At 56.2% G+C, this 24,146-nt stretch overlaps 2 protein-coding genes and 1 long non-coding RNA gene across 5 annotated transcripts in view; 1 reads left to right on the forward strand and 2 right to left on the reverse strand.

Moving 5' to 3' along the window:
- Positions 1-24,146, forward strand: part of RIN3 (Ras and Rab interactor 3) — a 102,346-nt gene that overhangs the window by 35,873 nt on the left and 42,327 nt on the right. For 2 of the 3 annotated variants that reach the window (XM_072761172.1, XM_072761170.1), the window contains exon 3: positions 7,636-7,753. The exons of the other annotated variant lie outside the window; for it this stretch is intronic. In XM_072761172.1, the coding sequence (XP_072617273.1) occupies positions 7,636-7,753 (118 nt within the window). The remainder of the gene's footprint in view (positions 1-7,635; positions 7,754-24,146) is intronic. 3 annotated transcript variants of the gene reach the window in all.
- LOC140599332 (uncharacterized) lies at positions 456-4,106 on the reverse strand. Its single transcript, XR_012002084.1, has 2 exons — positions 3,753-4,106; positions 456-3,519 (listed from the first exon to the last, which is right to left on the reverse strand). It is a non-coding gene; the product is annotated as an uncharacterized lncRNA (long non-coding RNA).
- On the reverse strand, positions 7,591-9,882 carry LOC112909627 (uncharacterized). Its single transcript, XM_072762541.1, has 5 exons — positions 9,870-9,882; positions 8,912-9,671; positions 8,461-8,619; positions 7,886-8,023; positions 7,591-7,722 (listed from the first exon to the last, which is right to left on the reverse strand). The coding sequence occupies exons 1-4, from the start codon at positions 9,880-9,882 to the stop codon at positions 8,014-8,016; spliced, it is 942 nt and encodes a 313-aa protein (XP_072618642.1). The 3' UTR covers positions 7,591-7,722; positions 7,886-8,013.

A 24,146-nucleotide genomic window follows, 5' to 3' on the forward strand; every position in this document is an offset into this window, starting at 1 on the left:
AGTGTGACTTGAACTCACCAACTGACTGTCTTCAAAGGCTTGAAAAAATATGTACATACCATGTCTCGGCCTCATTCCCAGAAATGCTATTTGTGGGTTTTTTTGGCTTGGAGAAGGCATAGGCAGCAGTGGCATGTTTGAAAGGCTCCCTCGGTGGTGGGGACACTTCACCCTGTGCCATGCTACAGTCATAGGAAAGGTGGGCCACACGGGTCCGGAGGGGGCTCTCCACGGGGCCGCCAGACCCCTGCCTCCAGCAGCATGGCAGCCTCTGAGCTTGTGGCTTCTGAGAAGCAGCAGCCACTTCTGTTCCAGCTCCAATGGGCATGATTGGAAAGTTTCCCTCCTCGAGGAGCTGGAAAATAGTCCTAACATAACCAAAATAGAAAAGCAGACAGCTCTAGATCATCCCACCCAAAAATGGATAGTAAAAGTAAAATCATTTCTCATGCGCTGAGCTCTGGGTTTCTATATATTTACTTGGAGAGGAGGAGGGGCATGCAGAGGCTGCATAACTCTCTCCCTAAGCATATTCCGGCCCAACTGTTGTGGAACTCAGTTGGTCTCCCCCACCACCACCCTCGACCACAGCCAGAGGTAGACAGGGCGAGGCTCGTACAGCCGGCTGCTCCAGCCTCCGGGACTGCACGCATTTCCCCGGGAAACTCAATGCCAGCCTCTCGGGGGCTGGGATAGACCCTGGGGCACTGATCTGGGAGAGAATCTTCTAGAAAAAAGGAGTCCTGGGACCCTGCCCCCCGCCGCCCTCACTAGACTGGAAAAGCCAGCTCAGAGAGGGGAAGTGACCTGCCAAGGACACAGTGAGTCAGGGTGGGAACCAGGAGGGACGCCGCGTGTCCTGCTGTGCCACCCAGCGCTCTAACCTCCACCCCACGGTCATTGTGGGGGGTGCAGGCAGGATAATCCTAGCTCCAAGGAAACCTGGACCCCCCCAGAGTGGGCATCTCCGGTTGGTTTGTCCAGTGGGGCAGGCATTCTTCTGCTTTCTGGGAGTTCCTGAAGCAGGCTACTGGGAAAGCGCACAGGGTGGGGGGAAGGGGGAATAGCAGTAGCGGGCTGACTCAGGGGTCGGCTCCCCAGGGCGCCGGCGGTGCTGGTCCCACGGAGGAGGGAGGCTGAGTGAGGGCCCTGGGGCATGGCGAGGCATGTCGATGGCCTGGTTCACCAGGGAACACTTAGGAGCTGTGGTGGAGGGAGGGTGGCACAGGGGGCATGGCTGTGGGCTCTTCCACTCACTGTCACCCTGGCCGGGCCACAGGCGGGTACCAGAAAGGTCCCCGGGGGCCGCCTGTCACCTCATGTCCCCTCACTGCCCACCTCGGGCCTCTCCCTTCCCTCTGGCTGAGGCCTGGAGTCTGGAGCTGCTGACGCGGGTGCACGGTGTGTCGTCACACTCCCCCGACTCAGGGAGCCATCCATGAACCCCGTGGTGGGGGCTTCTGTCCTCAGGACTCAAGGCAGGTAGAGGGGCCCTGGGGAAGGGAGACCCCATGTCCCAAGGGCTTATTATGTAGCAGGCATTCTACTCAAGGCACCTGTGCGGTTCTTTTAGTAATCCTTTGAGGTCCTGGGTCAGCTGGGAATCCTTTCGGCGTTAAGCCACAACAAACCTAGCCTATGGCAGCTTCAGCCAGAGAGCTCCTTTTGTTCCCCTAATGAGAAATCTGGACGGTGGGGGCCAGGGTTAGGTTAGCAGCTGAGTGATGTCTGTGGAACCCAGGGTCTTTTCACTGTTCTGTCCTCCATCTTCAAAGTGTTGGCTTTCTGTCCTCCTGATTTGTCACTTTATGGTGACAAAACGGCAGCTGCAGTTCCAGCCATCTTGCCCGTTCAAAGGCAGGAGGTCACAGGCAAAAGGCTTTCTTCTCCTAGGTTCAGTCTTTTCATCAGGGAACAGCTATTTTTTCAGATCCTTTTTGGTCACCCCTAGCTGCAAGGGAGGCTGGGAAAGGGGGTGAATGGCAAGAAGGAGCAGAGCAGCCTGATTGGCTTTGACGATATCCTCCTGAGGCTGATACATCAGCACCCAGACCAGAACTGGTGTCAGTTGGCAAGAAATGGAAAAGACTAGTCCTTGGGGAGCTGACTGACAGCGACCGTCTGTGGCAGGAGCTACAAGGATCCCCTTTCCCAGAGGAAGAAGCAGCCCCAGGGCGACTGCACAGCTCAGCGTCGCCAAGCTGAGGCCTGAGCTCAGAGTGTCCGGCTCCAGAGACTTGGGCTGAAGTTGTCTGAGGAGGGGCCCCAAGGCCCACCGCTCTGAATGTTCCCCTCTCCCTCTCCCCCTGCTTTTCTTATCTGTACACTGGGTAAAACCCTTTAAGTCTCCGGGAGGTGGCTGCTGTAAGGTACCTACATCCTCTTGCCTGACGCCTGGCAGACACACGCTTGGGTGGCGCTCGACGGGCCGGGTGGGTTGGAAGCCGTGTATGGTGGCGCTCATAACCCTGGCCTGAAGGTCACGGCCTTACGTTCTTGTCCTGGCTCTGCAGCTCACAATTGATGTGACCTGGGAGGTCTTTCATCTCTGGGTCTTGGTTCCTCTGGCTGGAGAGCGGGACGCTGGGTGCATCGCCAGCCTTCCAAGTCCCTGCCCCTGAGCTCTGGGGATCCCTACTCAGCACCTCATAGAAGGAAGAGGGGTCCCCAAAGGATCAGGCCCACGTCCTTCCCGATGGCTATATCATCAGCTACTGTGCATAACAAATCACTTCAAAATTCAGTGACTTCAAATGGTCACCATTGGATGTGCTTGCGATTCCGTGGGTTAGCAGCTGGGGCTGAGTTCTGCTGCGCAGTTCCACTGCTGGTCTCACTGGGGTCAGCCGCACAGCCACAGTCCACTGACAGCTCGCGGGGCTGCCTGCCCTTGGGGCTGTGCCATGTGACCCCAGCAGACTCACTCTGGTGGCGTCACGTGACACCCATGGTCCCAAAACTGGCCTGGAGCACTCAGGGGAGCTGACCCGCCTCAAAGCCTAGGCTTGCAACCCCACAGGGCTATGTCTGCCACTTTCTTTTGGTGGAAACAAGACTGAAGGCCACCCCATCCAGGGCTGGGGAAGTTGGATGAGAGATGCTGCAAAGGATTTGTGGCCATTTTTAATCTAGCACCTAGTGGAACGGCCTGTGAGTCCCTCTTTCCTATCTCTGACTTGGGGGAAAGATACATAATAATCACCTCACTAATAATTATCTATCAAATGAGATAACGCCTATAAACATGTTAGCCTGTGGCTTTGTGCTCAGTAGATGGTAGCAGTCTACTGGAACAATAAAGATTATCAGTGTTTGTTATTCAAGGCACACTTGGCATCAGGTGCTTTCTGTACACAGTCAGCAGTTCTCACAGGCAGCTCTGGGAGGTGGATATTATCACACTCATGCTCACACGAGGAGATTGAGACTTGGAGAACGAAAGGCTGCTTGTCCATGATCCACGGCTGGCGTGGAGCGGAGCTGGGATGTGGGTCCCACTGCAGCTCCCAAAAGCTACAGCTACACGAGGGAGAAAGAGAAGTCAAGGTGGCTCGAGGAACTGGTACACGGAATCCCCCAAGGGTGTAGGAGCCAAGCTCCCCTGCAGTCCCTGCCACCCCCATCAGGCCCTGCCTCTCCTTAGGCGATGAGCCATGGCCCCTGGGAGTGGGGGCAAGGGGCCCATGGGCAGGTCACACAGGGGGCGAGGGGCTCACGGGCAGGTCACATGGGTGGGGGGGTGAGGGTCTCACCGGCAGGTCATACAGGTGGTCTTGTCCTGGCTGGACTCGGGCTGGACTGTCAAGTGAAGCAGAGGTGATTCGCCACGACGAGAAGGCCCGCGGGTCACTGCATTAGTCCTCTTTGCTGCAGTGACACCACGTCTGGGGTGCTGAGGGCGGATGTTTCCCAAATGTGACTGTGTAACTGGCTGGGCAGCTAACCCTCCCCCAGGGGAACACAGAAATGACCCACTTGTTCCAAAGGACTGTGGCCGGGCAGTCTGTTGGGGGTCAGCACCCCCTTCCCCCCACCACGTGGGCAGGTGGGATCAGGGGTCTCCTCCAGCTTCCACCTGCCCCCACTAGCTCGCAGCCTCCCCTCACTGCACCCCCTCACCCCCCCCCCCCCCAGTGCCTTATCTTGCTTTGCAGGCAAGAGCCCCAGGCCTTGGCCATAGCACAAGGAAGTGCTCCAGGTGGCTCTGTGGCCATGGGACAGGGGCTAGGCGGGGCCAGGCACCTGTCAGCACCCTGCCTGGTGGGCTTTCCTCCCCCCCGTGTACACCCCTGCCCCCCAGTGAGTAGATGACACAGACATGACGGCGGTACAGGAGCAAGTTGCTCGCAGTGGCACCTGGGCCCGTGTCCCATGTGCACGGCCCTGGGTGATCTAGCTTCCCCATGCCCTGCGTCTTCACCTGTCAAGGATGGAGAGTGAGGAGGGAGGTGGTGGGAGGGCGGGAGGCCACAGAGAACACAGGTGTGAGGCACTGTTCTGTCCCAGCTCCTCCCATCGTTGAACCACTGCCCAGGAGATCCCCGGTAACCCCATGCATGTGGCACACTGACCCCCAGTTCCCCGTGGAACCTGAGACCCGGAGACTGACAGACAGCCCGGCTGTGGGGGGTCGGGGGCACACGGAGAATGGTTCTTGAGGGGGCACCTGTTTGGACCTGATTATCCACTGGGGGCTTCCTGTGGTGTTGCAATTACTTCCTCTCTTGTGTCTGCTGGGTGGTCTGGTGACAAATGAGAGCAGAAGGCTCAGGGAGGCCCCACAGTGACCCAGGGCCGAGGAGCTCCCAGCTGGCTGCCCAGGGCCCTCTGGGAGCCCGAGAGAAATACAGGTTGTGACAGGCCACAGGTCCTGCCAGCTGGAGAGGGCCCTGCCCGCAGGCTCCCGCCTCCTCTCCTTTCTCTCAGTGGCACGCGAGGGCCGACATGTCAGCAGAGTGAGGAAACCCAGAAATCAGCTCATGGGGCTGTGAGAGAGCCCAGCAGTTTGCAGGACGGCGTCCAGGAGGCCCCTGCCCGGGCCAGTGAGTGCTCATCGCTGCCCGTCGGGGAGAGCAGTGCGGGCTCCGACGGTGGAGGGAGGAGGCCCCGCCAGTGGAGTAAGCAATAAGACACTTACTCATTAGACTGGGGCCCAGGCCCTTTGTAGGTCTCTGTCTCCCTCTCCTTTCCTCTCTGACAGAGTCCGCCCGTCCCGTAGGCATCCTTCTTCTCTTCTGTTCTCTTACGTTTTAGTCTGAAAGAATAAACCTAGTCGGAGGCATTCGCATTCATGGGTCATGACCTGTAGTTTGAAAACTGCCATTCCCGACGCCGGAGAATGGAGAAAGGCAGCTCTGGGCCACTTGAGGACCTCTGCACTGGGACCCGCCCGGGCACGTGGCCCCCCACACGCACCACAACGTGTAAAGGGGGCGCTTTCCCTACAAAGGCAGAAACCACCCAATTTTGGTTGCAGTTTGGAGCACTGGCCTCAGCGCCCATCCTGGCTCAGGATCAGGGTCTGGGTCTGCTCTGTTGGCCTTCCAGGGACGCCACTGGCTCCGGTTCAGGCCTCCCCCAGGTCCTGCTCCCAGAGTTCCAGGTGGGACCGCAGATCTGCTGACCCTGTTATTCTGAAGGACCGAGCCACAGAGCTGACAAATAGGAGGGATGAGGGGGTCCGGCGGCGAGGGGAGCAGGCCCCCGCGTCCTGCACTGTGGAGTGCAGGCACCTCCAGGGGCTCACCACCCAGGCATCTCCAAGCACACTGAGCCCCAGCTTCCACTGAGGCCCCCTCCTGACGCAGCAGACCTACATGGTGGCATCCCACGTGCATGGCTCTCCTGGCCCCAAGGCCGAGGTGGAGCTGGCAGTCCAACCCTCTTGTGTGTTCCCGGTCCCCCCTTTGCTGTGGCCACCCCCCATGAGTCATAGCAGGCCCCCCATGAGTCATAGCAGCGTGAACCCAGGTATGATCTAAATAAAGCAACTCATTATACATAATAAAAAACACTTATCGCTCAGGAAATTCCAAGGGTTTCTGAAGCTCTGTGCCAGGAACCGGGGACAAAGACCACATCTTTTCATGACACCGCACTCACCCCCCCATGCCCAGATGCGCCCTCTCCTGGCCTCACACACTGCAGGTTCCCAGGGGCCTGGTGGGCAGCAGGCAGCCTGACCTTGCACCTCCGAGGAAGAGGCCAGGTGACCTCTTTTCCTTTGGAGGACAGCATGTTCCTGGGGTCAGACCGGGTTCGGGTGAACGTGTCAGTTCAGTGATGGCCACAGCTTGGGGTAGGGCCAGCTGGGCCGAGGCCTCAGGCATCCTCTCTGTGGGCAGGGGCCAAGGAGGCTTCTAGAGGTGAGCTGGCCTCCTGTCGGGTCCCCTAGGGAGGGCCACCTTCCAGGTGGGGATGTATTTGTAGGCAGCATCGCACCTGCATTTGCACCCCCAGAAACCTACCCCCCCCTTTGCCCCGTGCTCCCTCCCATCCTCCCTCATCCACCCATCTGCTCCAGGTTCTCACGCCCTCTCCACCCAGCCCTGCTCCAGGAAGGGGGGGGGGGGGGGCTGTAAACTTTCAACCACAGCTCAGTGACCAATGGGCTCAGAATGTCACTGCGCTCCAAGGAGATGTGGTCTTTCAGGGCTGAGCAGAGCACAGGGGGTCTGGGGGTGATGGAGGGCCTGGATCCGGGTCACAGGGCCTGAGCTCAAATCCCAGCTCCAGCACTTACTAACTAGCCTAGTGGCCTTGGGCGTTACTGCCTCTATGTATAAAATGGGGATAATAATAATATCCCCCCATAGCTTTAATAAAAGAACTGCGTGAGATCATGGGATCTATCATCACCCAGGGTTAAGGCAGGAGGCAGACAAGGGAGGCAATAATGTTATTATGTTGTATTAATGATTCTAATAATGTAGCCACGTGATAATAACAGTCCTCAGGAACAATGGCAGAGAACAGGAAGCATCACTGGGAGGGCAATGTGCCATGGGGGGTGGGGACCAAGGGCCACCACGGTGCTTCTCCAGAGCCTCTCATGCCCAGGCCACATCAGTGGGGCTGCCCTAGTGGCTCCCCAGCCTCGCCTCAGAAGTTTGGGCAGACTCCCGGTTTTCCAAGCTCTGGCCAGGCACTAGGGGCCTGAGTGGGAGAGGCTTAGATCCCAGGTTGGGACGAGGGTGGAGGTAAGCATACGTGCTGGGGCGCGAGTGGAAAATCAACATGACTCCCTGTGCCTTAGAGCTTTTCTAAGAGCAGAGGCAGGACCACCGCCCGTATCAGAATCCCCTGATCCTGGGCCCCCACCAACCCACCCAGCATCCCGGGGGGGGCCCAGGAACCCGCGTTTTAAACACCCCCTCCAAACTCTGTGTCTGCAACACAGAATTCTTTGGGAAACATTGATTTAGGTGGACCCCTCTGTGGCCAGATGAGAAACTGGGACTCAGGAGCCAGGGGGGACATGGGCCAGGTGACACAGGACTCTTAGGCAGAATCCCGTTCCCCACCCTGCCTCCTTGTTTCTGGAACGTTCTGGATGACTTCCAACCCACTGCTGTCTTTCTAACCTTCACCCAAATCTTTGGTTCATGGAGCTCCCCCGCCCTTCTTCCGTTGCAGACATTCCTGGTCTGTCAGGATAGCAGCTTGAAGCATCTGGTGCTCTGTGTCCACTTCCCTTCCCCGAATGAGAGCTCGTCCAAAGTGCTTGAATACACGGTTAAAGAAGAAAAATCAAGTAAGTACCTGTCTTCCTGTGGTGGCCCTGACCACACAGTAGCAGCAGCAGCAGCTGCTAAACCCTGTAACCACAGACACTCCCATCAGGCCAGAGGGGTTTAAAATTAGAAGAGGGACAAATGTTCAGTACCCTGAAGCTATCTGGCTAGGTCTGTTGTAAACTCAGTTCACCAGTCGAGTCGGTGCGAGCTTCCATCACCCCCCATGTCCCGGCATGTTGGCCTGGCTTCCTGTTGGTCTCTGTGATGTGTCTTTTTGTTAGCTCAGGCTGGAGAAAGGGGGGAGAACGAGAGGAATTGTCTGGGTCCTTGGTCCTAGAGACAGCCCAGCACACACGCAGACACAAGTTGGTCACCCTCCCTGAGCCTCTTTTCTTGTGGGCTACGTGCACATAGTGACTATCACTGTGCCTGAGTCACGGGGCCTTTGCAAAGGTCAAACGGGCAAGCACTTTGGAAGACAGAAACCCTGGGTGTGCATGGGGCTGCCAGGAGCAGGCCTGGGCACTGGTGGGAAAATGTTGTGAGGCCTCCGGTCAAGGGCAGGTTTGCACTGATGCACAATGAAAGGGTCCAGGCCTCTTATGGGTATTAAGGGGTCAAGATCCAAGAAGCCTAAAAGTTAGGAGAACCTACAGATCATTCCAGGCATCAGCTTAGGCCCTCTGATAAACCCATGGGGTTGTGGGAAGATTTTTATCCTTACTTAGAAGTAGGGTGGGGGGATCCCTGGGTGGTGCAGTGGTTTGGCGCCTGCCTTTGGCCCAGGGCCTGATCCTGGAGACCCGGGATCGAGTCCCACGTTGGGCTCCCTGCATGGAGCCTGCTTCTCCCTCTGCCTGTGTCTCTGCCTCTCTCTGTATGACTATCATAAAAAAAAAAAAAAAGAAGAAGTAGGGTGGGGACGCCTGGGTGGCTCAGAGGTTGAGCGCCCACCTCGGCCCAGGGCGGGGTCCTGGGGTCCGGGGACCAGGTGCCACGTGGGGCTCCCTGCAGGAGCCTGCTCCTCCCTCTGCCTGCGTCTCTGCCCCTCTCTGTGTCTCTCATGAGTAAATGGATAAAATCTTTAAAAAGAATGGAGCGAAAAGAGTTAAAGAAGACGAAATACGGATTCAGCATTCCCTAAATATCATGTACTTATATAACACGACACAAACCTCACAGATGCTTTAGAGACACTCGTCAGGTATCTTGGGGCAGCTGTTTCTCGGAAGCACCTGAGCCCGACCGGGAGGACGCACAGAGCAAGAGGCCGCGGCCGAGGGGCACGGGCCAGGCCAGCAGGCGGGGAGGACCGGGGGCGTGGAGGAGAGCCAGGCCGGGCCGAGGGTGACCGTCCCGGCCCCGGGGTGGAGACCCTGCGGCACCGACGGGGACCTGCTGTCAGCGCCGCGGGAGCCGCCCCCCGCCAGGAGCCGTCGGGCCCTGAGCGCCCCTCGGGGAGGGGACAAGGAGCAGTGACGGCGTCGGGCGACCCGGCGTGGAGAGCCGCGCGGTGCGAGCTGGGGCGGACCAGAGCCGGCCGCCACAGCAGTAAGAGCGCCAGGGCCGCAGCCCAGAGGAGGCTCGCGCGCCGCTCCTGTGCGGGGCCCCCCGGCAGCGCGGAGCCCCCGGCAGCGCGGAGCCCCCGGCAGCGCGGAGCCCCCGGCCCGGCCCACGCAGGCGCCAGCGGCGAGCGGGGCGCACCGGCTTCCGAGGAGGCCGGCCGACGGCGGGCCGGAAGTCTGAGGGCGGGTCTCACCGCGGCCTGCCCGGAAGTGAGCGTGTCGCCCAAGCTTGCATGCCATTGGCTCGAGCCCTGTCGTGTGGCCACGCCCAGCTGCAGGGGAGACTGGGAAATGTAGTCCAGGCGTGTGCGCGGGCAGAAGCGGAGGACTCGGATGCTGGTGACCCATTGGGAGGCCAGAGGAGAAGCGTCTGTGGGGTTAGATGGCAAACGCCATCAACCTCTGTCCTGCAGTGCCCAGCGGGGAAGAGCATGCAGGGATCTCAACGAAGGAGGAGGGTTATAGGTTTCCGAAACCAATAGACAGCGCCCTCCAATGACTGCAGGGGGGATTGTGTAGGGCGCCTCCCGCTCTCCAAGAACCTGGACGCTTTCTCAGGCATGCTTACTTAGCAGGTGCATGGTTGGCCATCAGCCGGATTCACAGGTCTGCCTGCCCAGGCCCTAGCTACCTACAGTCCATTTAGAAACCCGAGGGCCGACTGTGCTCTTAAATTTCAACACCAGCTTCAGGCAAATAGCTAAAGGTGAGCGGTGGTGACATGCTGAGCACATTGCACATCAACAGGTGCCCTAGAAGTGCAAAGAGAGAGCTTTGTTCAAGGGCAGGCTGATATGGAAGGCTTCTTGGAAGAAACCGGAACCAGGCTGGACAGGGAGGATGTCTACAAGATCTGCTTTCCTCTTTTGCCCCCATGCTTCTTTCCCACTTCCCCATCTTAGATGTCAGGGTAATCACTTCTACGTCTTTCCAACCCAGTTACACCCCCTGGCCTTTTGGGATTGGTCAGAAAGCATGTGCAACTCCTACCCAGTGAAAACAGGATTTTTTTTTATTTTTATTTATTTATGATAGTCACACAGAGAGAGAGAGAGAGAGGCAGAGACACAGGCAGAGGGAGAAGCAGGCTCCACGCAGGGAGCCCGACGTGGGATTCGATCCCGGGTCTCCAGGATCACGCCCTGGGCCAAAGGCAGGTGCTAAACCGCTGTGCCACTCAGGTTTCCCTGAAACCAGGATATTGTGTTTGGTTGCCGTGTCTCATTTCCAATCAGGAGCCCAAGTGACAGACCAGGACACTCGGGAATGGAGGTAGCTCGCTTCCTCCGGTTCATGTCTACCTCCCAGGACCACATGGTCAAATCTCACTTACCACTTTTAAACTTTTAAACATGCAGTGCTCAGCTTGCTGAGAAGACCATGAAAACTCAAACCAAAATTCTTCGCCTGCTGTAACTCTTCCAGTCATGATTTCTGCCCCGTTGGCTGTGACTACAGAGATGTCACTTATAAGTTTGCATGTTTTTTACTTTGCTCTTTCTTTATATTACTCCACTGCTCCCCAGACCTCAGACCCCTGAACCTAGAACACCAAGAAAGTACCAGCTAAGGTGTTTCTTTGCCATGTCGATTTGCTGCTCTGATCTTTTTGCTCACTCTTCCTCATTCTGTACCTGCCTCCTTGACGTGGTGGTTAAACACAGGCTATGGAGGTCACACCACCTGTGCCTGAATCTTGCTCTGCCTTCTACTACCTGTGTGACCTCTCTAGGCCTCGCTTAGCCTCTCCAGGCCTCTACGGTGGGGAGGATCATGGTGTCTCTCTCACAGGGTGCATGAAGGGCCTAAAGTATTTAGGACAGTACCTGGAACACAAGAGAGGGTTATAATTATGTTTATAATAATAATAATTACTATTATTATTATTATTATTACTATTATTAATCCTCCTGCAAGATTAAGCCAAACAGAAGAGTGAAATGGGCCTACCCAGAAGGTTCCAGGCTCTGGGTAAATCCCGTCTGACATAGATGCCCTCCTTACAGTCCCTGAAGGGAGGAAGGAACCACCAATCTTCTGAGGCCCCTGTGGCTGTGGTGGCTGCAGCAGGGGTCAGCTTGCAAGGAAGTGGGCAAGGGGAAGGCCCAGACCTGGAACTCTGGCCTTTTGATGGGATTCCCCACATGCTCAGACAAAGGAGAGAGATGAGGGGATCCCCCAAACCCGGGTGGTCAGCCCCATCTGTGGCCCTGCTCAATTTGCTTTGAGTGAGAAAGGCTCACGTCAGCCACATCTGTGTTTCTGTGTGCTCGGGTTGCCCTCTGGTTCCTCGTTAAGGGTTTCTTTGCAAAGCACGGAACCGATAGCTCAGACTGGTCATGCCATGAGGACAGACAGCCCTGAACTGCAAGCCTGCCCTCTGTTGAGCATGGGAACTGCATGGAGGGGCAGCCACCACTCTGAACGAGCATGACCACCTGCCACATCCTCCCCTTGCTGCCGGGAGTGCAAAGAAGGCTTTGCAGTGTCTGGTTGCCATGTAGCTTCCCAGGGACTCTCAGGGGCCAGATGTGTGTGGCAGGGGGTGCAGAGAACCAACAGAAGAGACACTGGGTGCCTTTATGGTGCCAGTTAGCCACCTGGCCTGGGAACTCTGGCTACTGTTTCACTCATTTGCACCTTTTGAAGGTGGTGACGCTGACACATGTATGTGATGGCATTTTTTTCCTGCTGGCTGCCAAAGAAAGAAAGAAAGAGAGAAAGAAAGAAAAGGGAAAGAGAAAGGGAGGAAAGGAAAGGGAAAGGGAGGAAAGGGAAGGGAAGGGAAGGGAAATACCAGTTGGCCCTGTGTCCAGAAAGGGAGCCATCAGACAGTGGTGAACGATATGGCCTGGCCCCCACAGAGAGTGACCTTCTGGCACATTTCTGGGGCAACTCCACCCCACTTCCTGCCTGTCCCCGACCACCTGGGCCAATCCCTTGGCTTTCTAGAGGCTGGCCTGTTGAGCTCGGTTAGGGTTTCTTCTTGCCCAAGCAGATCTCCCACTCTGAGGTCTGTGGTTTTAGGCCATGTAGTGGAAGCTGATAGATCCACTTGTGATTAGGAAACAGAGCCCCACCTCACGGGTCAGCACGGTGAGTCTGGTTGGTGCAGAGGGTCATTGCCACTGGACTGAGGGAACTTTGACACCAAAAAGGAGAGATGAGTTGACCTGGGCAGTACATGTCTGTATGTAGGAGCAGGTTGCAGTCATCCAGGTTGCCTCTGAGGGCCACACAGGACATTCGCAGTGCTACTCTTGGGTATGACCTGCTCACCAACTGACTAGAATGAGACTTAACCTGTCTTTGGACCACAGTGTGTTAAGTCCACAAAAAAGTGAGGAACGGTTGTTATTATTAATGTCAAGGTTGGGATGGGCAAAGCGAGCTGTTGCTGTCGTACCAGGGAGACAGTACTGGGTTGTGGTGAGCCTTCTGTGCTGGTCACAGCAAACCTGTCCTGAGAGCATGTGCTTCGGAAGGCGGGTTGTCCTACAGCGCTCTTCTGTGTCCATCGCTTTGCACATCACACAAGCTACTGAACTTCTCTGTGCTTCGGTTTCTTTGTGTGCAAAATGGGAACAGCTGTTGCACAATTGCTGGAGGATTGAGGAGTGAATATGTGCAGGGCAGGAGACAGTGTGGCCTGTGCATGGAAAGCACTCAACAGCATTGTAACTGTGTTAATCATGATTTCTAGTAAGAAATACACGTTTGGTCTCCATCCCAGTTCCAGGCACAGAGCTCCCCAAACTCATGGGATGTCCTGATACTCACAATGAGCCCCTTTCAACCACACCAGAGTTTATACAGGACTTGAGGGGGGGGGCTGGTTGCCAGGGGAACCAACCACCTGAGGCCAAGGGGTGGTGGGGAGGGGGGCTGGAGGGTGAATCAGTCACCATGAAGATTTAATCAATCATACCCACTGGTGATGCCTCCATAAAGACCCAAAGGACAGGGTTCAGAGAGCTCTTGGGTTGGTAAGCACGTGGAGTTTGAGGGAGAGTGAGGTACGCAAACAGGGTGGGCAGGCTCTCCCCTCCCTGCCTCTCCCCATACCTTGTGCTGTGTGCCTCTTCCATCTGGCTGTCCCCGACTTCTATCATTTTCTAAGAAATTGGTGACCTTCTATGTAAGGTGTTTGCCTGGACTCTGTGAGCCGCTCCAGCCAGTTAACAGAGCCCAAGGAGCGTTCTGGGAGCAGCCTGCCTCCATCCCCATTGGGCCACCAGCCTCGGGGACCACCTGGACATGCAGGTGGCATCTAAAGGGTGGGGCGGGGGCGACCTGGGGGACCGAGGCTTTAGCCCATGGGGTCCAATGCTACGTCCAGGGGGTCGCTGTCAGAATAGGCTTGACTGGAGGGCACCCGGCTGCTGGAGGAGGACTGCTCAGGGTTGTTGGGGAGAAGCCAGGTGGGAGCCGCTATCAGAGTGGGAGTTGTAGTGTTGCCTGCTGACAGAAGGGGGTATTTCTGGGGCAGAGCCTTCACTGCGTCCGGATAGAAAAAGCACTGGGTAAAGACCGACAGTTATAATTTGCTACAGGGATTGAGTGACATCAACTCACACGTCAGAACTGTTGTTTTCTGCAACCCCTCGCTCCCAGAGAACTCTGCTAAGAAGCTGATTCATTCTTCTTATCAGTAGTGGCTGTTGCCCTGGGGAAGGACAAACAGACCTGGAGCAGGAAGTGCCCTGACAACACTGGTGCTTCTGAAGGGACCGCCCTGGTGGGTGAGGGATGCGGCTATCCAGCCTGCCAGGAGGACGGAGGCCTTGAGACACCTGCCCGAGGTCAGGGCCTTGATAGTGCGGCGACCTGGGACAGGCCAGCGAGGCCAAGGAAAGGGAAAGGGGGGGACGCCTTTTCCTGAAGAGGTGGAGGTACTGTGCTGCCTCTCCGGGACACAGGAGCACACAGGGCCTGCCTGTGGGAAGGGGACACAGGAGCACACAGGGGAAGTGGGACTAGGGGAGAAGTGTTGACAGAGATGGGGGAAAGATTTAAAACACAGGGTGTTGGAGGCAGGAGAAGGGGAAGATGAAGGAAATGGGTATGTAGGGGTGAGGGCATCACGCCAGCCTCAGGCCCGAGCGGGTGGCCTCTGTGTGTACAGTGACCACCACCTGCAGGGCTTTTACAGCTTCCGAAAAGTATGTCTAAGGGAAGCCCGTCAACTCAAGTGTTTCAGAGAACCAGGGGCCTCTTTGCAGCCACCCATCTTTTAGGAGTGACTTCAGAAGTGTCAGGGGTCAGGGTCCAGGCCCCAGCACTTCCTGGGCTTTCTGTCACTCCAGAGCAGTGGGTATGGATTAGCTTCACTCAACATTTGCATCCGGGGCATCTATCTTACGTTCTAGCTGTTTCTGCCTCCCCTGCCACCTTCCATGAAAACTTGCTGCCTGGAAATTCTCTAGCCGGTAAACAGATTTCTACTAACAGGTGAAACACTAACGCCACCGTAAAGTAGTGCTACAGCCCTGAGCATGTGCATCTCAGTTCTTAGTAGGAGTAAAAGTGTGAGGACGGACGCGACAGTGATGGAAAGTCAGGCATTGGCCAGGAAGGACTGAGTTAGTTTGTCCTGAAATAGCAGAGGAGGGGGCGCCCACCTGTCCTGTCAACATCCTCCCCGGTCCCAGCACTCACTGGGCCTCTACTTGGGTGGACAGTGAAGTTTCCCTGTGTGCCCTTGCCTGATCATTGTCTGTTCCGTGTTTTCCTATCTCCTTTCTCACCTGCTGACTGGAAGCTTCCAGGGTAGAGCTTGTGTGATACGGGATCTGTGGTCCCCATAGCCTGGCACAGGGCAGGGCTGAAACAAGTGTTCAGCAAACACCTGGCCATTCATCACTACTTTGTAACACCTCACACTTGAGCAGACAGATGGCTTGGTCCCAAAGGGCCAAGGGGATGGACTTTGGAACCCAGTGGACCCAGACTCAAGTCCCACCCCTTTGCTTCCATCAGCTGTGAGGTCTTTTCAATGCTGCTCAATACCCAGCCTCACTAAGCCTTGGTTCTCTCAACTGTGAAATGGACTCACAGTGATGGTGAACTGGAACCATGCACAGGACATGTCCACAAGAAGTTAATAGCCCTCCCCCTGCCCACCTGCCCACCTGCCCGCCTTCCCTGTTGGCCTGGGTCTGAGGGTGAAAATATCTGGGTTTGCATTCACTTCTCCCACCTAACTAGCTCTGTGAACTAAAGATGTTTGACTCCTGGGCCTCACTTTAACCACAAATGGAGTGAATTAGGCTTCTAAAGGAAATTGTGATGAGGAACAGACAAGAAAATACATGTGAACATACTGAACACCGGGCAGGAAAGCAAGAATGACTCTCTGCCCACCCATCCACCCACCCACCCACTCTTCCATCCCATCCCTCCATCCATCCACCCCTCCATACACCCATCCATCCCTTCATCCATCCCTCCACCCATCCATCCATCTCTCCCTCCATCTATCCCTTCATCCATCCCTCCCTCCACCCACCCATCCACTCACCTATCCATCCATCCATCCATCCATCCATCCATCCATCCATCCATCCATATATACATGGAGCTGGCACCTACTGAGGGGCATGATAAGACCAGATTCTGCTCTTAAAATGAGGGTCATTGGGGAAGCTGAGTAAGTTGGGGCAAGAGTGGAAGAAACAAAGCAAAGTACTTTTACAAGCCCTTCGTGCTCTCCTGGAGGCTCTGTGTGGAGGTTCGGCTTGCTTTGGAGTTTTACCCCATGTTTAGGACTCACCAGGAAATGTTCTTACAGGCTTCAGGGTTTTCTCCTGGAAGAGAAAGCCAATTGTTCCCTCTGAACACCTCTGAAGCACCCCCCAGATTTGCTTTGCTCTGGAGGTTCCCAGGCGGCCTCACCTCTAGGAAGACGGACAGCGTTAGGGCCGCTGTGAGCTTGTGCAAAGTCATGGGCGGGTGTCAGGGAACCAGATTCTAATCTGGCTCCCTCAGTAACCTGCTGTGTGACCTTAAGCAAGTCACTCAGTGTCTCTGGGCCCCCTCACCTCGCATTGCAAGAGATAGATGCACAAAATGCCTTGGGAGGGCAAAGCCACACACAGAGAGGAGGTGCTACTGTTTGGACCTGGTGGCTGAGGCAGATAAGTGCTGCTCCGTGTCTAGGCAGCCGGGCTGGCCTTTGGGAAGCCACGTTATTATGCCTGTCCCACCAACTTCTTCTTTCTGCCCGAACTATTTAAGGAAGAAACCAGGGGTGGGACCTTTTGGAAAGTTCGGTACAAATGGACTGGTGTCCTCCATGGCTCTTTGTGTCCATCTCTCTTTATCTGTCGAGAATCATTCAACAGCTTGCCCTACTTTATCAGCAGTCTTGCTGCGATCACATATGTTTTGTGGTCCTTATTGTTTGTCTTGGTCTCAGTTTTCACAGTGGAAACTTCTAAGGAACTTGGCCCAACAGAACTTCCCCTGCTGGAATATTCTTTAGTGTAGTCATTGTTCCCAGTCCAGGACTGCCCTGAGCAGCCCCCAGTAAGACCCAGTTCCCCAGTAACTAGGCCCTACCCAGGACATTTTATATGGTCTTGAGCACCCAGTTATTAGGGACTTGCCATGTGCCAGCCCACCCAAGAATGCTCTCCGTGTGCCTCTTCCTCCACGTGATCTCACGTCCCTTTTAAACAGAAGCCCCTTGGGGCAGCTGGCTGTCTCAGGAGGTGGAGCATACAAGTCTTGATCTTGCGGTGATGGATTCGAGCCCCATGTTGGGTGTAGAGAGTACTTAAAAGTAGAATCTTTAGATGGACAGATTGACAGACAGATGGCCGTCACTGCAGGGGGGCAGTGTGGAGGCTGGAGTGCAGGGGAGACCCCGCAGAGTGAAGACCAGAGGGGACTTGGCAGTGGCCCAGCGGCAGCACGGTGCACATTCCTCCGGCTCCTACAGCAGGTATGGGAGGAGGAGACACACCCCAGGCACATGTAGGAGGAGAACTGACAGCACAGATCTGCAGCACGGCTGAAGGAGGAGGAGGGAACCAGTGGGCTCCCGGGGTTGGGGACCTGTGACGCTGTGGCAGACCTGTGACACTGTGGCAGCGTCACCCTAGGTCCGGGGAGAGAGTGGTTGGCGGGGCAACAGCAAGGAACACGGGGAGGCACCATCTCCCTGGTGCTTGGAGCAGGGCCTGCCACCGAGGAGGTGCTCAGCAAATATGTGCTGAATGAAAATTGAACCAAGCCTTGGGTCCAGGGCTCAGGGGGCAGGGCAGAGCCCCAGGCGGAGGTGAGGTGCTGAGTCTGCCATGTGCCTCTGGGGTGCTCACATCCTTTGGGGTCCAGACACCCATTTCCATCTCTGTTCTAACTGGTAGAAGTGCCACCTGGTTGAATCAGGTGTCAGACTAGAGGAACTGCGTGAGAGTTTGGCACCTTGAACCTGGGCGGTCGTGGGACCTTCCCCATGTCAGCAGAGGCGCTTTCTCTGTACGCAGGAGTGTGTCCCTTTTCCCGCCCCGGGGCATTCATTGTGATTCAGGAGGGCTCCCGGCCCTGTGGGGGGGGGGGGGGGGGCAGGGGATGCAGAGGTCTATACATAACACACCTTTCTTCCGCTGCAACATTCAGACCCAGTGAGGAGCTAGAGAACAGGTCAGAGCACCCCTTGCCCACTGATGGGCTGATCTAGGAGTGCTGTTTGCCCTACAGCCACCCGGTGTCCTGTCCCAGCCCTGAATTTGCTCCCCAGAGCTGTAGTCCCCCAAGGGCTGAGTCTGCCCTGGATGCTTCCAGCAGGGGCAGCAGAGGAGAGGGCTGCATCCTGAGGCTTGGGCCTGGTGTTTACCAGCGGGTATGGCCTCTGGAAGCCAGGGACACATCCCCAGTTCTTGACCCTAGGGCTGAGGGACAGGGGCGGGAAGATCCCAGGACCCTCCATCCTGGGGAGCCCTCCGACATCCATTCAGCTCTAGCCGAAGCTGTGGTGTCGAGCGAGGGGCATGCTGGGCACCAAGGCACCCCTGGGCCCCCCACCAGCCCCGGGAGTACATGCTGCCTCTCCTCCTGCCACAGGGTCTCTGACATGTGGCCCACTTGATGTGAGTTTGCTGTGGGGTCAGCCGTGTGGCATGGGGGTCTGCAGCCTGCTGGGGCCTCTCCCACTAGCTGTCAGGGTGCCCCCAGCACGCGACCACGCAGACCAGCCCCTGGGTGACAACACTGCTCTGGGCCCTGCTGCCCATGGGGCAGCGGGCAGGACTCGGAGATGAGGCGAGTTGGACTGGAGACAACTATCAGTTAACATCCACACGGGATTTTGAATATTTAGTATGAAAAAACAGGTAAAATGTCCCACTAGTGACTTGTTATGGTTTGTTGGACTGATCATATTTTGGATATTTGGATTGAATAGGATATTTTATCAGGATCAATTTGGCCTGGTTCTGTTTACCACTCCTAATGTGACTGTAGGAAACCTTAAAACTGCAAACGTAGTTTGCCTCGTGTTTCTCCTGGGCGGCGAGGCCAGGAACCAGCCGCGTTCCGTGAAAGCGTGCTCCGCGGGGTCAGTCCTGGTATCACTTCCTAGCTCTGTGACCTTGGCGAGCCACTGAACCTCTCTGGGCCTCCCTGCCTTTCCTCTAGACCTGAGATGAAATTTTGCACACTCCAGGGTAAGGTCCTGAAGCCAAAGCCAGGTTGTTTTCTGAGCCAAGCTGTTTCTTGATGGGTCCTCCTCTGGAACTCGGGGCTGTTCCCGCCAACTGCAGCCCACGAAGATGGCCATAGCTCATAACTCGCGCTGCCGTGGACAGTTGGACAGCTTGTGCACTGCCCAGAAGTGCTTCATTGGTGACCTGAATGGGGGTTGAAATCCAGCTGGTGTTCTGTTCATCAAGTCATGTGGTTTGCAGGGCTGCAGCCAGGGAGAAGAGGGAGCACTTCTCTGTGGCCCAAGAAGTGCTATATCAGGAGTGGTCCACTGCTTGGACCTCTGAGCGTGGCCAGCAGGTCATCCCTGCTTCTCTCCCTTTCAGCCTCCCTATAGCTCGTGCCATCCCCGTCCCCGGGCCTGGGGTTGGTGGAAGAAGTGGGGGTGCAGCTAAGAGAGGACACAGGGCCGGGGTGGGAGCTTTACAGAGGGCGCTCAGGTGGGCTGGCAAGGAGGCAGGGAAGGGGCTGGGGCTAGCCAGCGAGCAGAGGCCAAGGTGTTTACCCTGGACATCACTGCCAGGCAGGGAGAGTGAAGGGGTCTGTCTGCAGCACGTCCTCAAGTGGCTGTCCTCCCCCAGGTCCACCTACCCGCAGACCTTCAGGCTTCAGTCATCTGTGCTGCAGGGGCTGCCCCTGGGCGGTACCACTTGAACCTGTGCCTGAGGAGCCGGGGGTGCTCTTGTCCTCACTTGGCAGTTAGAGGAAGCAGGTGTCCAAGGGTGAGGCTTCGGGACTAGGGCATGTGGCCAGGGGAGCTGGCTGCCCACACCTGGCCACTCTGTCCATGCTTGGGCTTTGCGTACGGCAGGACGAGAGCCTGCCCCTCTGCAAGTTCCATTCCTTGTAGGGGCGGCCAGCAGCTGCCCAGTGGGCACAGCGCTGCCGCCCGGCGCAGGATGGTCTGCTCTCTCATCAGGAGCCTTGTCTCTGCTGGAACCAGCGGCTCCAGGGGCCCCTTTCAGTGGACAGGCAGCTGTCCTGCAGCATCGTATTGAAGCAGGTGGAGGCCAGTGCTGGGCCTAGAAGCACAGGGTCCCCTGGACTCCAGAGAAGTTGCTGGTTCCCCCGCTTTCACCTCCCGGGAATAGGGGAAATAATTTTCATTTGCAGAAAATTGAGCCTTTGGACAGAAGAAAGTCCTCTTCCCACCTCAGCCACAAATGGCCAGCTGGGGGTTCCCAGGGCAGCCAGAGGGGAAGGGGCCCAGAGGGACGAGTGGGCCCGGCTGCACCTGCTAGGCCTGCAGCTGACTGCCCGCTGCTCCCCAGACTCTTGGCACAGTGGCTCCAGATTCCAGGTTCAGCACCTCTGGCCTCCCCTGTCAGGGACCCCATTGGGCAATCTCTTGTGCCTTTTAGGAAACAGGATGAGAATCCATTAGGATCGGCCTTCTCACCCTTTCCAGGTGATAGGTTTCAGGGAAGGTTGGCTCAGCAGTGTCAGCACGACCCTGGAGGACGGCCACTTCTGTGACGACCTCTTAAGAAGGCAGTTAAGTTAAAAAAAAAAAGAAGTCAGTTAAGGGCAGCCCTTAGGTGGCACAGCAGTTTAGCGCCGCCTGCAGCCCAGGGTGTGATACTGGAGACCCGGCTGGAGTCCCACGTCGGGCTCCCTGCATGGAGCCTGCTTCTCCCTCTGCCTCTGCCTCTGCCTCTGCCTCTCTTTCGCTCTCTCTGAATAAATAAATAAATAAATAAATAAATAAATATTAAAAAAAAAAAAAGAAGGCAGTTAAAAACAAACCCTCACATTAAAAAAAAAAAAAACAAAAACCCCCGTCAAATTAGAAAATGGGCAAAACACATGAATAAACATTTCACCAAAGAGGGTATACCGGCCAGCAAGTAATCAATCACACATAAGGGTGTTTCATGTGTTTTTGAAACTCAAATTGAAATGGTGGCAAGGTCTCATTCTACACCCCTTGGAACCGCTAAAATAAAAAAGTGAAAACACCAAACCGACCAGCATGGGGAGAAACTGGGTGGGTCCGGCACTGCTGGTGGGTGCCGGTGGGATTGTGAAGTGGTTCAGACACTCAGGGAAACAGTTTGGCGCCACCTCCAAAACCTGGTGAGGGACGTGCCGTAGTCCCAGCAACCGCGGTGTTGCCGAGCCCAAGAGAAAGGAGGGTGCACGCCTGTGTAGACTCGTTCGTACACAGAGGTCTACAGCATCCCCTGTGCATCCTGACTAAAAACGGGGGCGGGGGGCTCCCGGGAGGCTCAGTGGTGATGCCTCTACCTTGGGCTGTGGACATGATCCGGGGCCCTGGGGTGGAGCCCATATCAGGGGTGGGGCGGGTCCCTGCTCAGCAGGGGGTCTGCCTCTCCCTCTCCCTCCGCCCCTGCCCCCCTCTGCTCGTGCCCCCTCTCTCCCTCTCCCTTTCTGTTTCTCAAATAAATAAAATATTAAAAAAAAAAACTGAAAACTGGAAACTGCCCTGATGCCTTTTCGTGGGTGAATGGCAAAGCAAACTGGTCCTCCGGGCCTAAAACATGGTCCTCAGTGGTGAAAGGGGGCAGCTGAGGACCCACTTAGCAACCTGAGGCCCCCGGAGGAAGCCACACTAGGTGGAAAAAGGCAATCTCAAATGGACGGAATCCCTTGTAAAAACCAATCCACTCCTGTTTTCTGGTCTCCATGACTGTCTCACTGCAACGTGGAAGCTGTAAATGCCAGAAGCCGTGAGCAAGGGCCTAGCACCTCTGTCCTGTCCCCTCGAAGCCCTGGCGGCAACTCGTAGATAACGGGTTTCCTTCTGTAAGCAGACACGGAGCATGGCCTCTGTCATTGGTTGTCGCTTCTGGATGTGCCAGTGTGACTGGCTGGACCCCTTCCCCACTTCCCCTTCACTGGAGAACTGCCTCAGTCGGGGTCTGGCGTGTGCCCTAGGGACCCCGGGGACTGTGCACAGAGGCCGGCCCCACTCCGGCTGGGCTCCTGGCTTCCACTGCTGTGGAGGCCAGAGGCTCGCCAGGTCCCCCTGGGGCTGCTTCTGACGCCCGTGGGGTAGGGGCACGGGGGCGCTCCAGCGGTGGGGACACCTGCCTTGTTGGCTGTGCCCAGAGGGCTGCGAGTACCACGGACGCAACATCCGCTGAGAGGACATTGGAAACCAGTCTGCTTTGGAGAAGAACTTACAGAGAATTGTATTTTTTTTAAAGATTTTATTTATTTATTCATGAGACAGAGAGAGAGAGAGAGAGAGAGGTACAGAGACACAGGCAGAGGGAGAAGCAGGCTCCATGCAGGGAGCCTGACATGGGACTCGATCCCAGGTCTCCAGGATCACGACCTGGGCTGAAGGTGGCGGTAAACCACTGGGCCACTGGGGCTGCCCTGTATTTTCTTTTTTTAAAAGATTTTATTTGTTTATTTGAGAGAGGGAGAGAGAGAGAGAGAGCACACAAGCAGATGGAGGGGGAGGCAGAGGGGAGGGAGATGCAGGCTCCCTGCCAAGGACCCTAGGACCCCGGGATCATGACCTGAGCCACCCATATGCCCCCCAATTTACAGAGAATTTTGGAAGAATAGAGAAAAATGTAGACACTTTACAGTTTCTCTGCTTACTGAAGTCATACATGCTTGTTATAAAAATCCCAGAAAACATAAGTGAAATTCAGTCCAATTTTTGTGTATGGGTTTCTTTTTGTTAAAATAATGGCTTTATTGGGATGCCTGGGGGCTTAGAGGTTGAGCCTCTGCCTTTGACTCAGGGTGTGATCTTGGAGTCCGGGATTGAGTCCCACATCAGGCTCCCTGCATAGAGCCTGCTTCTCCCTCTGCCTGTGTCTGCCCCTCTTATTCTCATGAATAAATAAAAAATCTTAAAGAAAATAATGGCTTTATTTAGCGAGGTACTTATATATCCAGTATCGTACAGTTCAGCCGCTGAGTGTGCTCCACGCAGTGGCTTTTGGCACGTTCATGCTGGTGTGGCACTCACCTCACTGCTATAAGTTCAAGAACGCTGCATCACTTGGAACAAGAGGCCTCGTGCTATACAAGGTAAATGTACTCAGTGCAACTGAATTGTACCCTCACGATGCTTAAATAGCTAAATTGTGAGTTTTTATAGTTTAACACAGTAAAGAAGCAGAAAGCCACACACCATTGATGTCACTGTGAATTTGGTCCACCCTTGGTGCGGGCGCCTGAGGGCCTGGCCAGCCCCACCGCCCCTTTTGGAGTTGTCAGGTGTGCCCGGCACAGGGCGGGGTACAGGGCGGGCCACCATGCATGGCGGCCCGGCCAGGCCCGTGGGCCACAGCCTCCCAGCTCCAGGTCATAGGGTTAGCCCCTCGCTGGGGAGACAAGTGTTTGCAGAGCACCTATTGTGTGTGGCTTTCCCCTGGGGGAGGTTGGAACACTCCAGAAGGCTCTGGGGCTGAATCCTGAGGGCAGTGAAGGGCAAAGTTGGATCCTTGCCCACGAGGAAAGAGCCAGGAGCAAACGCCCTGACTGGCGTTCCACCCGGACGGACCTGGCACCGTCCCTTCCTCAGCTGTGCCGCCAAATCCTCCGTGTGCCAGCGGCCCGCGTCCTTACGTGTTGTTATTAGGGCACCACCCCTGCGGTTCTGGCTTCACCCCAATCAGTCTGCGCGTTAACTCGATGGCCTCCGCAGAGACCCTGTTTCCAAGAAGGTCACATCTGCGCATACCGGGACTTAGGGCTTCATCATATATGTACAGGGGACGCGATTTGACCCGTCACAGGTGGATGCTTTATTATCCCTGATTTGAGCTGAGGAAACTGAGGCACGTTTAGGGTAAGTGACAAGATGACGGATGCATGTTCACATTCAGGCATCGGGCTCCCCCAGGCCAGCGGACGGGCGTGGCACAGACTCGGGGCAGTCCTGGGAGCGAAGCCCGGCCACTGCTCGTGGGGCACGGGCTGGTCTCGCTCTGCCTGACACGCGTGAGCCGTGCTCTAGGACGGGGACGCTGTCTGGGAGGCTTCCCTTCAGGCTCCCGCAGGGCAGGGCAGGGGATCCGTGCAGCAGGAGGCCTAAGGTCCCCGCCACATGCCCCCAGGCCTCGGCCCCCTGGGCCCTCCCTCCCAGATGGTATTTCATAAACATTTATTGATCTCCCAAGTCGTGCGCCGCCTTACTGTGCTGGGTCCTGGG

Source organism: Vulpes vulpes, chromosome 6, assembly GCF_048418805.1.
Source record: "Vulpes vulpes isolate BD-2025 chromosome 6, VulVul3, whole genome shotgun sequence".
NCBI classification, from domain to species: domain Eukaryota; kingdom Metazoa; phylum Chordata; class Mammalia; order Carnivora; family Canidae; genus Vulpes; species Vulpes vulpes.